A 17,477-nucleotide genomic window follows, 5' to 3' on the forward strand; every position below is an offset into this window, starting at 1 on the left:
ACTTTTGTTTTATTGTAATTCAACCTATTAATATTAGAGAGAAAGAGAGACAAGTTATGATGTTTACTAAAATAGCTTGAGCTAAAGATTTAAATGGTTTACAATTTAACCTGTCCTTTTCATATAATCGATATGAAAAGATGACAAAATAGCAAGGGCGACAATAAAAATAGTAGAAGAAAATAGTTTGAGATTAATCATAATGAGATTATTTCTAATTGACAATATTCTTATTATTCACATTTTCTATCATTCAACACTATTACAATGTCACTTTACATTCAAATTTTTTATTTCATCATTTTTCATCATTAAAGTTATTAAAAATATTTATCATCTCAACAAACTGAGGTAACTAAGCAAATTTAAAAGTAAATTGACCGGATTAATCCGAGACATATTTAGCATATTTAAAATGATTATATTAATATTAGATGAATTTACATCTTATTGATAAAATTAATCATATGTTCGTTAGACTTTCTTTGGCCACACACAACTAAAACCAACTTAGATCCATCTTAACTCCAGATCTATCAAGCGCCGAGAGGGATCAAATCTCTTGAGGTTCAAACATTTCCTCAAGTTTTGCACTCAAAAAATAGGCTTGCACCTCGAGAGATTTGATCCCTCTGGGCACTTGATAGATATAGAGTTAAGATGGATCTAGGCTGGTGGATAACCAACTATGAATCTCTTAACACCACCAAATCTTTGATGTTTACTTCTTTGCCCATAAAGAGCCTTTGCATTAATTCATATGCTTATGTTGCATTATTTGCGCAATTGGCTAACCCCCAACTATACTCAATTTCAATTTTCCCATCGACATTGGGAGTAACTCCTCCCCGCTCCTACCACCTCAAAAAAAAGCTATATTAGAAAATCATTATAAAGTTAATTTCATATTGAAAAATAAAAAAAATTATATATAATATTTAATAAAAACACAAATTCAATATAATAAAAAATTGTTTAATAATTTTATTTTTATTATATTTAATATTTTTATTAAAAAACATCTCATATCCAAATAACTTTTATCATCATTAAACATGATATATTTCAAAAATATTTAAATATTCAATAAGGTTATATAGAAACAATGTTTATGATTTTTAATGTGATTTTGCTGAAATTATTTTCTCAAATGTTTATGATGTTTTCTACCGAGACGGAAACGGAAGCATTGAACATACCGTCAAAAGTGATCGGAATCTGGCCAAAAAAATTTCAAAAAATCTCCATGTTTCTTAAATATCCAAAATCTTGATTTTATCAAAATCTTACATAAATTTTCACGATTTTCAAAGTAAATATGTAGACTAGTTAAACTACAATATTTATCATCTACAATATTAAAGGAAGATATATTCTAAGAATATTTCAAAGTTCAATTAGTTATTATAAAGAATAATATATTCTAAAAATATTTCAAAGTTCAATAAGTTCTAGAGTAATCATGATTATCGTCTAGAATATTAATTAATAATACAATTTACTACGAAATTAAATTTTGAATTAATCCAATTTGTAATGAAATTGTATTTTGTTTATGTGTAAATTGTATTTTTAAAAATATAAAATAAAATTTTGATAAAATTGATTAGAATATATATTTTTAATTTTAATTAATACAATTTGTAATGAAATTGAATTTTGTTTATGGTTAAATTGTATTTTTTAAAGTATAAAATAAAACTTTGATAAAATTGATTAGAATATATATTTTTAAAAGTTAAATATAAATTAAAAAAAAAAATATATAATATTGAACAATAATATATTAGAAAAATATTTGAATATCTAATAACATTTATCATTTAACAAGTTTAGGATTTTGTGATTCATATCAATTTAGAAAAAAATTTGGTGAAAAATTATATAGAAATATTTTAGTCAATGCATTTCGAACCAACCAATGTTTATAAGTCACTTTGAAAATCACTATTTTTCATGGTCCACTGACTCTTTCTCTCTTCCATGGTGAGTAGAGATAACGTTGAAATTTTGCACTGGTATTTTCTATTGTAAAGTCGTTGTCAATGTGAATCAAAAACATTTGGCAGACGGGGTGGATAGGAGGAATCAAATACCAAGTCTTCAGGTAATACATGTGAGTTAATGTGCTCTAGCCGGGCCGGCCGCGGCATGTTTAGTGCGTGGATACTTTATCCGTTCACACCATTTTCCTGCTTTATGTGCCTCTCTATCCGTTATGGACCTATGGCTGCTGTGACTGATTTTGTTGGTTGCCCTGGTTTACTTCACAGATAAAGTTGATAGCAAATTGGAAATCTAGGAATGTGGACCTGCCTAATAAGAGTACCTATGCCAAGTCTAGATGAGGAAACTATCCCATTCGAGCTTTTATGGACCTTGTTTGTGAAAGGGCGACAAGTAGCAGCGCCAATAAAGGTAATGGCCATCACGTAGGTCCACTACTAAATGTAGGATTTCCTGTACGTTAGGTGTTGATTTGCACACTAGGATTCAGATCCCATTTTTGAGCCGTTTTGTATATTCCTAGAACCCATTTCCGACTGGGCTGATTCTGTAGAGGATGGCGGGCGGTTCTCTGCATGCAGTGGGAGTGTCACGGGAAAGGGCACAGCAATACCAGGGCCGAGTAACGCTCTATGTTGTTGTTGCATGCATTATTGGTGCTATTGGGGGTTCCATATTCGGCTATGATGTCGGCATATCTGGTATTTGTGCCCAATGTTTTCAAAGAATTTTCAGTTTCAGTTTATATTTTGAATTAGCAAATAATGCTATGAACTGATAATGATGAGAAGACAATAATTGAAGCTTATCTGCTTCGATGGATTTATTGAATTCTGTGCTGTGTTGTGAATAACAGGTGGAGTGACATCCATGGATCCATTTCTTAAGAAATTCTTCCCTGTAGTCTACCGCAATAAACATCAAAACACCCACCAAAGCGATTATTGCAAGTACAACAACCAGGGTCTGGCCATGTTCACCTCGTCCCTCTACATTGCAGGCCTCGTTGCTTCGCTGTTTGCGTCTCCTGTGACTAGGAAATATGGGCGCAGGGCCAGTATTATCAGCGGAGGTATCAGTTTTATCATAGGCGCATCTCTGAACGCCAGTGCCGTGAATTTGGCCATGCTCATTATTGGGCGCATTATGCTTGGAGTCGGAATTGGCTTTGGCAATCAGGTAGGCCTGTATGGATTTTGGGGATTTTGAAAGCGTTTTGTTCACCGAAAAAATTGCGGGTAACCAATGGTTTAGTCGTTTGGGTTTAACAGTTATTTTTATGGATTTCAATGACTCGGGATTACAGAATTTTTAATTCTACTTATAATGATTTGGTTACAAAGCTTATGTTTGACTTTGAGCGAATTGGGTTTGCAGGCCTTTAATCTGGATCTGAATTACTAGGGTTTGCAGACCTTTTTGGTAGTTTGGACGCCAGAGGGCTTCGGTTTACAAAGTTTTTCGGTTGAATTTGAACGAATTGGTTAACAATTTTTTTTGTTTGAATTTGTGTCAAGGCCGTTCCTCTGTACCTCTCAGAACTGGCTCCTCCAAAACTCCGTGGAGGACTTAATATGTTGTTCCAGTTGGCCACAACACTTGGGATTTTCACAGCAAATATGGTTAATTACGGTACTCAGAACATAACACCGTGGGGATGGCGCCTTTCTCTGGGTTTGGCTGCAGTTCCTGCACTTTTCATGACAATTGGAGGGATCCTCCTTCCCGAGACTCCCAACAGTCTGATAGAACGCGGGCATCTAGAGAAAGGCCGCGCTATCCTGGAGAAGACCAGGGGCACCAAGCATGTAGATGCAGAGTATGAGGATATGCTGGATGCAAGTGCATTGGCTAACGCCATCGAACATCCATTCAGGAATATTTTGGAGAGGAGGAATCGGCCACAGCTAGTGATGGCCATCTGCCTGCCCATGTTTCAGATCTTGACTGGAATCAATTCCATATTGTTCTATGCCCCTGTTCTTTTCGGCAGTTTGGGCTTTGGTTCAAATGCTTCCCTGTATTCGTCTGTTTTAACCGGAGCTGTTCTTGTACTTTCCACCCTGGTATCAATTGCAACTGTTGACAGGTTGGGCCGCAGAACCTTGTTTTTTGGTGGTGGTATTGTGATGATATCATGTCAGGTAAGAGCAAAGCTGACACACGGCAGACCTTTCTTAATTTTGTTGCATCTTGTTTTCAAGCATGTCAGCATACATCCTCGATGTATGTGGCTTTTCAGATGGTGAAACCCAGGGTTATTAGACACCCATGTTTTCACCATAGCTAGGGATGCCCGCATGAAGGAAAACTATATTTTTGGAGGATTCCTGTGTTTCAACTCTAGGAGCCAAATGCACTTGATGATTTTTAATCGAATATTAGTTCAAAATAAGGCTTGAACTGTGGGAAGTGCATCAGTCCCTCACTTTTACACCAGGGAAACAAAGTTCCCGATATTATGCTTTCTCTTTTAAGGGTTGGTTGAAACCATTGTTGCTATCTGTGCTTGAGTGCTTTTGTGGCCTGTTCCACTTACATTTGCAGAGTTGAATCGGAATCCTGAGTTTTTGCCTACATGAGCAGAGTAAGTGAGAGGAAAGCTAGAATAAATATGCTTCAATTGTATTCCTGGTTTCTTTTATTCGGCATGGAAGCCTGTATGACTTCTTAAAAGGATAGGGATTGCTGTAAGTGTTAGGGGGAAATTGGTTGTAAAATCTCTCTAATTAAATTAGTAGTTGTGACCACATCCATTAAGTAGCTTGTAAAGAGGGATTTTGTAGTGACTCCAAGTTCATATGCCATGCCATGTGTAACAGGGACATGCGAACCTGTTTTCAAAGTTCCAAATTCCAAACCCCTTCTTTAATCTCAACAACTGGTTGCACTGGGAAGAAAAGCCCTCGAATTACTATTGTCTGTTTAAGAAAAGTTTAGTAGCAGCTTATGGAAAGTTTTTTTGGCCTTTCTTTTCGGGTTGCTTCCTGTTGGACCCGTCAGTAACAATATTGTCCTATCTTTTGACAGGTTGCTGTTGGCATAATCTTGAGCGTAAAGTTCGGAGGAAACAAACAACTATCCAAAGGCTTCTCAGCATTGGTGGTAACAGTTATCTGTTTATTTGTGGCTGGATTTGGGTGGTCATGGGGTTCTCTTGGATGGACTGTGCCAAGTGAAATTTTCCCACTAGAAACCCGTTCTGCTGGACAGGCCATAACAGTCTCTGTGAACTTTCTTTTCACATTTGCAATTGCACAGGCCTTCCTATCTCTTTTATGTACTTTCAAGTATGGGATTTTCCTATTCTTTGCAGGCTGGATCTGTATCATGACTGTCTTTGTATACCTCTTCTTGCCAGAAACTAAGGGTGTACCCATTGAAGAAATGATTTTTCAATGGAGAAAACATTGGTTTTGGAAGAATATAGTTCCACCCGTGGTTGAGGGGGCACAGACTTTGAAGGAACCAGATCTGTGATTGATGTAAAGACCAATTTAGGTTCTGTCTTTGTATACCTCTTCTTGCCAGAAACTAAGGGTGTAACTAAGGGTGTACCCATTGAAGAAATGATTTTTCAATGGAGAAAGCATTGGTTTTGGAAGAATATAGTTCCACCCGTGGATGAGGCGGCACAGACTTTGAAGCAACCACATCTGTGATTGATGTAACGACTAATTTAGGTTCTGTGATTGATGTAAAGAGTAATTTAGTTTATGAGTTTGCTCCACTCTTTATTGTAACTTGCAATTGTATGTGTATTTAAGTAGGATTTATCTCCATATATATAGAAGGGTATATGTACAGTGTTTCCATACATGGATATATAATGAATCACATAGAAATTGTTTCCTCCGCACATGTAAAAAGCACTCCCATATATGTGTATGCACATATAAGTAGTTTCTCATGGATATGTAAAAAACACTCATGCACTTCCACTCGTATACAGAGGTGTTTGACACATATATAGAAGCTTCATGTCGTTTCATATAAATGCATATGCAGAAAGTGATTTAATATAAGAATATATACAGAAGTCATACACAGAAATGTACATAGGTATGTACTTTTGTATACATAAGTTTCCATATGTATGTGGATATATGGAATTTTTTGTATATATAGTATATATAGTTGTAGTCTAGTTAGTTTTCAAATTTGTCCAGAAAATCATGGAAATTTTGGTAAGATTTTGATATAATCTGGCAGGAATTTTTGTAAATCCAGGTTACAAATATCAAACTTTGAGATTTTGGGTGCTGAGAAGTTTTTGATAGTGCTGAATCCATTTTTGCCACTAAAAACAAGATTCAAACACTCCTATTCAGAGATTTTTTGAAAAAAAAAATTGCCGAATTCCAGCCATTGTGACTGTTTGGGCAAATCTACTGCCTCAGTAGATGATGCCGTATACATATGCAAAAATGCATACATATGCATGACTATGGAAGCATTTCTATATATTCGTATATGGAATTGGTTTTGTATATGTATGAAGCATTTCTATATGTGGAAAAAATTCTTTAATATAAAAGTATATGAAAAAAACGCTACATCTATGTGTATATAGGGAAAACGAAAACATTTTTGTATATACACAAAGCACTTTTGTATATGCACATATATAGAAACACTTCTATATTTATAGAAATATAAAATTGTTTCATGTAATATGAAAGCCCTTTTATACATGCACATATATGAGAGCACTTCTCATATATTTCTTTATACAAAAACACTTTGTATATTTATGAAAACACTCTTATATATATATAGATGTATGAAAGTGCTTTTGTATATGCGCACATAGTATATACATGGAAGCACTTGTATGTGTGTAGATATGGAAGTGCTTCCATATATGTGGATATGTAAAAGTACGTACATATGTTTAGATACATAAGCATTTTCATATATTTGTAAGGAAACACTATACATATGCCCTTCTATATATGTGGAGATAAATACACTTCCAAGTTACAATAAAGAGTGGAGCAAACTCATATACTAAATTAGTCTTTACATCAATCACGCATCAATCACGCATCTGGTTGCTTCCAAGTCTGTGCCCCCTCATCCATGGGTGGAACTATATTCTTCCAAAACCAATGCTTTCTCCATTGAAAAATCATTTCTTCAATGGGTAGACCCTTAGTTTCTGGCAAGAAGAGGTATACAAAGACAATCAGATACAGATTCACCCTGCAAAGAATAGGAGAATCCCATACTTGAAAGTACATAAAAAATATAGGAAGGCCTGTGCAATTGCAAATGTGAAAAGAAAATTCATAGAGACAATTATGGCTTGTCCAGCAGAACGGGTTTCTAGTGGGAAAATTTCATTGGCACAGTCCATCCAAGAGAACCCCATCACCACCCAAATCCAGCCACAAATAAACAGATAACTGTTACCACCAATGCTGAGAAGCCTTTGGATAGTTGTTTGTTTCCTCCCAACTTTACGCTCAAGATTATGCCAACAGCAACCTGTCAAAAGATAGGACAATATTGTTATTGACGGGTCCAACAGGAAGCAACCCAAAAAGAAAGGCCAAAAACACTTTCCATAAGCTGCTACTAAACTTTTCTTAAACAGACAATAGTAATTCGAATAAGGGCTTTTCTTCCCAGTGCAACCAGTTGTTGAGATTAAAGAAGGGGTTTGGAATTTGGAACTTTGAAAACAGGTTCGCATGTCCCTGTTACACATGGCATGGCATATGAACTTGGAGTCACTACAAAATCCCTCTTTACAAGCTACTTAATGGATGTGGTCACAACTACTACTAATTTAATTAGAGAGATTTTATAACCAATTTCCCCCTAACACTCACAGCAATTCCTATCCTTTTAAGAAGTAATACGGACTTCCATGCAGAATAAAAGAAATCAAGAATACAATTGAAGCATATTTATTATAGATTTCCTCTCACTTACTCAGCTCATGTAGGCAAAAACTTAGGATTCCGATTCAACTCTGCAAATGTAAGTGAAATAGGCCACAAAAGCACTCAACCAGAGATAGCATCAATGGTTGCCACCAACCCTATAAAAGAGAAAGCAGAATATCTGGAGCTTTGTTTTCCTGGTGCAAAAGTAAGGGACTGATGCAATTCCCACAGTTCAAACCTTATTTTGAACTAATATTCGATGAGAAATCATGAAGTGCATTTGGCTCCTAGAGTTGAAGCACAGGAATCCTCCAAAAATATGGTTTTTCTTTATGGGGGACTCCCTATCCATGGTGAAAACATGGGTGTCTAATAAGGAATGAGTTATGTTTGAACCCTGGGTTTCACCAGCTGAAAATCCATATCTAAGATGTATGCTGACATGCTTGAAAACAAGATGCAACAAAATTAAAAAAGGCCCGTCGTCTCTCAGTTTTTCTCTTACCTGACATGATATCATTAGAATACAACCACCAAAAAACAAGGGTCTATGGCCCCACCTGTCAACAGTTACAATTGATACCAGGGTGGAAAGTACAACAACAGCTGCGGTCAAAACAGAGGAATACAAGGAAGCATTTGAACCAAACTGCCGAAAATAACAAGGGCATAAAACAATATGGAATTGATTCCAGTCAAGATATGAAACATGGCAGGGAGATGGCCATCACTAGCTGTGGTTGATTCCTTCTCTCCAAAATATTCTTGAATGGATGTTCAATGGTGTTAGCCAATGCACTTGCATTCAGCATATCCTCATACTCTGTATCTACATGCTTGGTGCCCCTAGTCTTCTCCAGGATAGCGCGACCTTTCTCTAGATGCCCGCATTCTATCAGACTGTTGGGAGTCTCGGGAAGGAGGATCCCTCCAATTGCCATCAAAAGAGCAAGAATTGAAGCCAAACCCAGGGAAAGATGCCATCCCCACGATGTTATGTCTTGAGTACCGTAATTAACCATATTTGCTATGAAAATCCCAAGTGTTGCGTCGAACTGGAACAACATAGTAAGTCCTCCACGGAGTTTCGGAGGAGCCAGTTCTGAGAGGTACAGGGGAACGACCTTGACACAAATTCAAACAAAAAAAATTGTTAACCAATTCGTTCAAATTCCAACCAAAAACTTTGTAAACCGAAGCCCTTTTATGTCCAAACTACCAAAAAACCCTGCAAACCCAATTCGTTCAAAGTCAAACATAAGCTTTGTAACCAAGTCATTATAAGTGGATTAAAAATTATGTAATCCCAAGTCATTGAATTCCATAGAAATAACTGTTAAAGCCAAAAGACTATAACCGTTGGTTCCCCACAATTTTTTCAGTGAAGAAAACCGCTTTCAAAATCCCCAAAATCCATACAAACCTACTTGATTTCCAAAGCCAATTCCGACTCCAAGCATAACGTGCCTAATAATAAGCATGGCCAAATTCACAACACTGACATTCGGAGATGCACCTATGATAAAACGGATACCTTCACTGATAACACTGACCCTGCGCCCATATTTCCTAGTCACGGGAGACACAAACAACGAAGCAACGAGGCCTGCAATCTAGAGGGACGAGGTGAACATGGCCAGGCCCTAGTTGTTGTACTTGGAATAATCACTTTTGTGGTTTATTGCGATAGACTAGAGGGAAGAATTTCTCAAGAAATGGATCCATGGATGTCACCCCACTTGTTATTCACAACATAACACATAATTCAATAAATTCATCGAAGTAGATAGGCTTCAATTATTGTCTTCTTATCATTATCAATTCATAGCATTATTTTCCAACTCAAAATATAAATTGAAACCGACTTTTTTTTAAACATTGGTCACAAATACCAGATATGTCGATATCATAGCCGAATATGGAACCCCCAATAGCACCAATAATGCATGCAACAACAACATAGAACGTTACTCGGCCCTGGTATTGTTGTGCCCTTCTTCATGACACTCCCACTACATGCAGAGAACCCCCTGCCATCCTCTACAGAATCAACCCAGGTGGAAATGGGTTCTAGGAATATACAGGCTCAAAAGTGGGATATGAATCCTAGTGTGTAAATTCAGCATCTCATGTATAGGAAATCCTACATTTAGTAGTGGACCTACATGATGGTGACTAACGTTATCAGCGCTGCTACTTGTCGTCCTTTCACAACCATGGACAATAAAAGCTTGAATGGGATAGTTTCCTCTTCTAGACTTAGTGGAGGTACCCTTATTAGGCAAGTCGACATTACTAGATTTCCAATTTGCTATCAACGTTATGTGTCAAGTAAACCAGTTAACCTAACAAGATCAATCACAGCAGCCATAGTTCCATAATGGATAGAGAGGCATATAAGTCAGAAAGGTTGTGTGAATGGATAAATTATCCACGCACTAAACATGTTGCGGTCGGCCCGGCTAGAGTACATTAACTCACATGTATGACCTTGTTGTAGCTTTTTCTATCACTTGTCGCGCAATTGCTTCAAAACATATAGAAGTCTCCTAGAGATAGCCTCTGGGTTGAAACCATACTAGTGCCTAGGGCATCCGAGAGGAGTGCTTTTGAAGATTATCTAAGGGATTTCTGCTGCATTACATATGTCACATAATTTGGAAATATATAATTCATGGGATTGGTTCAATAGTCCTTCATCAAGGTAAACTCAAGCAAATACATAGATCTAAATACTCAGGGGGTAAATATGGCTAATTTGAAAGAGAAATGTCTTGGTTCTAGTCGCTGACACACAACAATAGGTAGTTTAATATTGGCATTGTACTAAAAATGAAGAGGGGGAATGAAATGAGGGAATTCGATGCAGAGGGTTGGCTACAACACAAAATCCTAAGCAACAAGTTCCAGCAGAAGTATGGAAGAATGAAGAGGTGAAAATGCGTAAATAGAGGAGTGCAAATTAAGGTCTCATGCTCTATGCCTCATGGACACAGTTATCACCAAACAACAATTAGTAAATCTGTGCACACATAGGTACTATAAGCTATAAACTAACACAAGTAAATTTTTCATTTCCACAGGTATTGTTCACTACTTAGCACCATAGATACATCCATCAATCAGAGTGAAACCGATAGCTTCATTACACAATTTTAGAAGAGGAAAGACATATGTGAAATGATATACAGAGGGGAAAACATACTGCACATTGCTCTGATTGGAATCAACAAAAAATTTCATTAATCCTTCAAGATGGCGTCCAAATCACTGGTCCATTTAGATTCAACAATTGAATCGCTCAATTCACTCATGAACAGGGAAAATAGAACGAATGTGGAAACACAGAAATTGAGCCTCTTGGACGCAGAATTCAAGAACCTCGCTTAAGTGTTTCTTCCCTCTATTTATAAGGAGAGGGGAAGCTTTGAACAACAGTTACAAAATATCTCAGTCGAGCTTTGACTATTTAATCGACTAGTTGTATCAACGTGCGAAGGTATGCTGCCGAAATCATTGCAATCAAATTTGATTTCGTTCTTTAAAATGCAGAAATTACAGAATAAAAGAAAAAGGAAAACTGAATGATGATTTGAGGAAAATATATCCACACCATTCTTGTTATGGCCTCTGATTATTCCAAGTCTCTGCCACAATGTTCCTCTTCTGTCACTCCGTCGGTTCACATGTCGCTTTCGCCTTAACAGCATGAATCTCCCGCTTTCTAGAGCCGAGAGCAATCCACTATAGTTTCTTGTCACAGAGCAGAAGTGGAGATTGACCTGGCAGTATTTCATTGCCTAACTGCGTGGAGCTCCATGTTGAGAAATTACTACTCCCTGAGTCTGATACCTCCATTTACCTCACTAAAGACGTGCACGCGAAACAGTAGACTTCATTTCTGCGGCCACTGTTGTCCTTGATTTCTTGTTATAGGGTCTTCCACAGGATTAGACCTTTTCAATCACCAACTCCTTTGCGCCTTCATTCAATATCGCAGCTACCGGCCCATAGGCCCTTAAAGCTCTGTACTTCCTTATAGGAGCGATTCCATATCGCAAACTTCACGGTGGTGCAATATTATAATATTCTGATTACCGACCTCCGATATGACAAGCCCCTTTCTGCTTAACCCTTCTTGCATTTCTCACCATAGGACCATGGGTCATGACCTGTTGCCTAGCCTTGAGGCGCTAGAGAGTTTAAATTCTCGTCAGGGGCCATTCTCCTTTTGTTAACTGCTTAGCACCCAAGGTTCTTTAACTTCTTATAGACCATGCACTAGACAAATGTCAGAGCCCCTCTCATCGGAGGTTTCCAATCAAGCAAATAAATTTGGAGTTGCGATATTCTGATATGTCGATAAAACTTGATGCTCAGCCCCTGCCTTTATGCCTTTTTTTTCTTTAAGTCCTTGTGACTGTGGTGCCAGCCTATTATCAGCCCCCTTATTGGAAGTTTCCAATTGAAAACTGTTATAAAGTGTTGACATCCTTAACCTATGATATGATGTTATCACTTCCATGTGGCACCTCATGAGTGGTGACACGTGTCACCCAGATCTATCCCCTTAGGCCCCCTCAAAATGCCAAAAATGCCTACCATGTGTCCTGTCGTACCACCACGTCAGATGTCACTTTAGCTTTATTGGAACCAATCCTATGTCTCCATGTGTCCGGCTAGAGGAGAGAGAAAAAAGACCACTCACCTTTGGTTTTACGATTAAATCCCTTGGTAATATTTTTCGGCACTCCCCGGTGGTTTTTTATGCTATCATAACTTTTCCATGTCGCAAGTTATAAAAGATTGTCACCTTCAAAAGCTTTGATTCTTCGATTATCGATCTGTTTGATGCTCTGACGTGTCGATCTCCTCCAAGCTCTGATACTTCCTACTCCGATGGATTGGACCTCCAACATGCGGGACCTCTGATATGCCAGGACCTACGATATGCGATCGCCGATATGTGATGCTCTATTGTTGCAATGTGGTGGTATGCTTGACCTCCGATATGCGATTGACGATACTATGATGTTGCGATCGTCGATATCCCTGATGTCGCTGGACCTCTAATATTGCAATTTTCGATATTCTGATATACCTTCACAAGGCTTCAATCCTTGAAACTTGAGAAGACCATAACTTTTGATCTAGGAGTCCATTTTTGGATTTTTACATATTGTTGGAAAGCTTGTTTAGAGAACTTTCCAATGGAGAGAGTTTGATTTGGGCTTTGAGTCTTTTTGGGGCTTGGAAGATGAATGCAAACTTCTCTACTCATTTACTCTTTGGGCAACGGAAAACACATTTTGTAGTGAGTGACAACATTGGTTCCATTTGGGGATAGTGCCTTGTTGGAAGGGTGTTGAGAACCTGCAGACTAGTAATCTTCACCATTGGGCATGGAGTCAAAAAATATATTGAACCTATAAAACTAGAAAATCTCCATGGAAATTTATCTATTAGGAGTCCTTTCCTCATAATACTGAAATGCAAAAATATAAACTCTAACAACTAGAAATTAAATGCTCAACTAATGAGCTTATTTATATACAAATCCTTCTTAGACATAGGGCTCAATGCACCCAAGTGAGGTCAACCTTCCAATGGTACCAAGTCATCATTTGGGTGTTGGACCTAATACCTCCATGCTGTTGAAATTTAAAAATCAAAACAAACATGCACCATGAAAAATCTTCAGACAAAAAGTTTGATACATACCCCATAAACAACCTCTGCTATTGACCAAAGAATGTTGTCATGTAGTCAGCTACTGGGTCATAGAACTGACAGGAGAAAATTGCAGCTGCCTTATTTTCTTGAAAAGTCTGCTGACCAATATCTTCTTGGTTAGGGCAGCCACAAACACTACTTGGCTCTTTTTCTTTTTCATAGATGGGCCTAGAGGGGGGAGGTGACTTCTCTTCTTTGAGGACTTTGAGCTTAAAGAAGTTTGGATCTGAGGACTCCTTCTTTTTTTGAATAATTGGATCTAAAGGCCCCTTCCCCTTGTCAGTTGGCTTAGGAGGCTCTTGGGAGGAAGTTCCTTCGTTTTGGTCGTGTCCCCTTGATCTCTTTCTAGATGACTGAAAATCATATTTCTTGTGCAGCTAAGCCATCATGAAATCAACGAACTACTTGCAATAATGATCAATCTCACCATCGTTTAGTGGTGCATCAAGATCATCCTCCTTTTCTTCATGCGTTCTGACTTCTTGTTCTTCATCAGAGATAAAGGAATATAGGTTCCCCTGGACTTCGTTGGCATCTTGTATCTGCTCCTCTGGATCATATTTTATATATAATGGAGGATGGTTGTGGTCTTATTGTTGTTTCCTCTCCCTTTGCAATATATATAGGGGAGGCCTTCTGTATTGGGGATTTAAACCTCGATTAGTAGCCTGGGAGTTTTGCCATCGAATGTTTCTATTTTCTAGCCCGAGTTTTATCAATTTAATTAAGGAGTTCTTTATTGACCTCTCCATATCATCCATCATTTCTTGCATGACTTGACAGTGAAGTCGCCAGGTTGTTTACCATAAGATTGAAATAGTGGAGTCACCAAGGTGAGATGTCTTCAACCCACACTTCCCTTGCTCACCCAATAGAGGGAATGTAAAAATTTTCATACCCAGGGAAAAATATTCTAATCTATTCCCCGACAATGGCGCCAGAAATATGTTGTCGTTGTCGGATATTTAAAATAAGATTCAGACAGTGGAGTCGCTAGGGTGGGAGATCTTAAATCCACATTTCCCTTTCTAACCTAACTGAGGGAATGTAAAAAATTGTCATACCTAGGGAAAAGTATTTCAAATTCGTCCCCAGCAACGGCGCCAGAAAGATGTTGTAGCTTTTTCTATCACATGTCACACAATTGCTTCAAAAGATGTAGAAGGCTCCTAGAGACATCCTCTAGATTGAAAGAAGACCAATGCCTAGGGCATCCAAGAGGAGTGCTTTTGAAGATTATCTGAGGGATTTCTGTTGCACTCCATAGGTCACATAATTTGGAAAGATATAATTCAGGGGCTTGGTTCAATATTCCTTCATCAAGGTAAACTCAAGCAAATACATAGATCTAAATACTTAGGGGGTAAATATGGCTAATCTGAAGGAGAAATGTCTTGGTTTTGGTGGCTGACACACAACAATAGGAAGCTCAATATTGGCGTTGCAGTAAAAATGAAGAGGAGGAAAGAAAAGAGGGAATTCAATGCAGAGGGTTGGATAGAACACTGAATCCTACGAAATAAGTTCCAACAGAGGTATGTAAGAATGAAGAGGTGAAAACATAGAAATAGTGGAGCGCAAATGAAGGTCTCATGCTCTATGCCTCCTGGACACATTTATCACCAGACAACAATTAGTAAATCCGTGCACACACATGTACTACAGGATATAAACTAAAACAAGTAAATATGTCATTTTCACAGGTACTGTTCACTACTTAGCAGCATAGATACATCCATAAATGAGAGTGAAACTGATAGCTTCATTACACAATTTCAAAAGAGGAAAGACATACGTGAAATGATATACACAGGGGAAAACATAATGTGCACTCCTATGATTCAAATCAACAAAATAGTTTCATTAATCCTTCAAGATGGAGTCCAAATCACCAATCCATTTACATTCAATAATTGTATCACTCAAGTCCCTTAGGAAGGGGAAAATATAACCAATATGGAACCACAGAATTCGAGCCTCTTAGATGCAGAATTCAGGAACCTCTCTTAAGTGTTTCTTCCCTCTATTTATAAGGAGAGGGGAAGCTTTAAACAACAGTTACAAAATATCTCAGCCGAGCTCCAGTTGTCTAATCGACTCGCTGTCTCGGTATACGAAGGTCTGCTGCCCAAGTCATTGCAATCAGATTTGATTATGTTCTTTAAAATGCAGAATTTACAGAATAAAAGAAAAAGGAAAATTGAATGATGATTTGAGGAAAATATCTCAACGCCATTCCTATTATGGCCTCTGATCAGGCCATGTCTCTGCTACAATGTTCCTCTTCAGCGACTCGGTTGGTTCACCTATTGCTTTCACCTTAACAACTTCAATCTACCACTTTCTAGAGCCGGGAGCGATCAAATGTGATTTCCTGTCACAGAACAGAACTGGGGATTGACCTGACAATATTTCATTGCCTGACAACGTGGATCTCCATGCTGAGAAATAACTGCTTCCTTAGTCCCATACCTCCATTTAGCACGCTGAAGACATGCACGTGAAGCAATAGACTTCATTTTTGTTGCCAATGTTTTCCTTGGTTTCTTGTTACATGGTCTTCCACATGATTAGACATTTTCAATCACCAACTCCTCTGTGCCTTCATTAAATATTGTAGCTACTGACCCATACACCCTTAAAGTTCTATACTTTCTTATCAGAGTGATTCCATATTGTAGACTTTACAGTGGTGCAGAATTATAATATGTCGATTGCCGACCTCTAATATGACAAGCCCCTTCTGCTTAGCCCTTCTTGCATTTTTCACCATAGGACCACGGACCATGACCTACTACCCAGCCTTGAGGCATTAAAGCATTTAAACTCCTGCCAGGGGCCATTCTCCGTTTGTTAACTGCTCAGTGCCCGAGGTTCTTTAACTTTTTATAGACCATTTCTTAGGCAAATATCATATCTCCTATCATCAGAGGTTTCCAATTGGGGAAATAACTTTGGAGTTGTGATATTCTGATACGCTGATAGCTCTTGGTGCTCAACCCATACCTTTACGCCTTTGGTTCTTTAAGTCCTTGCGACCATGGTGCTAGCCCAATATCAGAACGCCCTTATCGGAAGTTTCCAATTGCAAACTATTATAAAGTGCCAACATCTTAACCTTTGATGTGCGACCTACGATATGATGTCATCACTTCCACGTGGCACCTCATGAGTGGTGATACGTGTCACCCATATTTGCCCCCTTGGGCCCCCTCAAACTGCCAAAACGACCTGCCACATGTCCTGTCATACTGCCATGTAAGATGCCACTATAGATTTACCGGAACCAATGCTATTTCGCCACGTGTCCGGTTAGAGGAGAGATAAAAGGGTTTTCTCACCTTGGTTTTTGTGATGAAATCCTTGGTTAATCCTTTTTGGCACTCCTCAACGGTTTTTAACGCTATCAGAACTTTTCCATGTCGCAACTTTTACAAGGTTGTCAGCTTCAAAAGCTCTGATTCTCCGATTTTTGATCTGCTTGATGCTTTGATGTGTCCATCTCCTCCAAGCTTTGATATTGCCTACTCTATTGTATTGGACCTCCGACATGCGGGACCTCCGATATGCGATTGCCTATATGCCAGGACCTCTGATATGCGATCGTCGATATACTGATGCTCTGATGTTGCGGTGCGCTAGTATCTCCGACCTCTAATATGCGATCGCCGATATATCTGATGTTGCGATTGTTGATATGCCTGATGTCACTAGACCTCCGATATTGCGATTTTCGATATTCTGATATGCCTTCACAAGGCTTCAATCCTTGAAACTTCAGAAGACCATAACTTTTGATCCAGGAGTCCATTTTTGGACTTCCACATATCGTTGGAAAGCTTG

At 38.2% G+C, this 17,477-nt stretch overlaps 1 protein-coding gene and 1 pseudogene across 1 annotated transcript; one reads left to right on the forward strand and one right to left on the reverse strand.

The window, feature by feature from the left end:
• Window positions 1-2,141: 2,141 nt before the first annotated feature.
• Window positions 2,142-5,750, forward strand: LOC149145132 (sugar transport protein 7-like). Its single transcript, XM_089453005.1, has 4 exons — window positions 2,142-2,708; window positions 2,864-3,186; window positions 3,525-4,151; window positions 5,038-5,750. The coding sequence occupies exons 1-4, from the start codon at window positions 2,564-2,566 to the stop codon at window positions 5,485-5,487; spliced, it is 1,545 nt and encodes a 514-aa protein (XP_089309131.1). The 5' UTR covers window positions 2,142-2,563; the 3' UTR covers window positions 5,488-5,750.
• A 1,255-nt stretch (window positions 5,751-7,005) lies between these two features.
• On the reverse strand, window positions 7,006-9,626 carry LOC149145133 (sugar carrier protein A-like; annotated as a pseudogene).
• Between the last annotated feature and the right edge of the window lie 7,851 nt (window positions 9,627-17,477).

Source organism: Pinus tabuliformis, chromosome X, assembly GCF_031772625.1.
Source record: "Pinus tabuliformis cultivar Carrire ecotype Pingquan chromosome X, CPIR1, whole genome shotgun sequence".
Lineage (NCBI taxonomy): Eukaryota > Viridiplantae > Streptophyta > Pinopsida > Pinales > Pinaceae > Pinus > Pinus tabuliformis.

Bases quoted from the DNA above. Each gene is read 5' to 3' on its own strand.
- LOC149145132 (XM_089453005.1), top strand. From the start codon at position 2,564: ATGGCGGGCGGTTCTCTGCATGCAGTGGGAGTGTCACGGGAAAGGGCA. The intron at 2,709-2,863 runs GTATTTGTGCCC...TGTGAATAACAG, and splicing joins CTATGATGTCGGCATATCTG to GTGGAGTGACATCCATGGAT. The intron at 3,187-3,524 runs GTAGGCCTGTAT...ATTTGTGTCAAG, and splicing joins GAATTGGCTTTGGCAATCAG to GCCGTTCCTCTGTACCTCTC.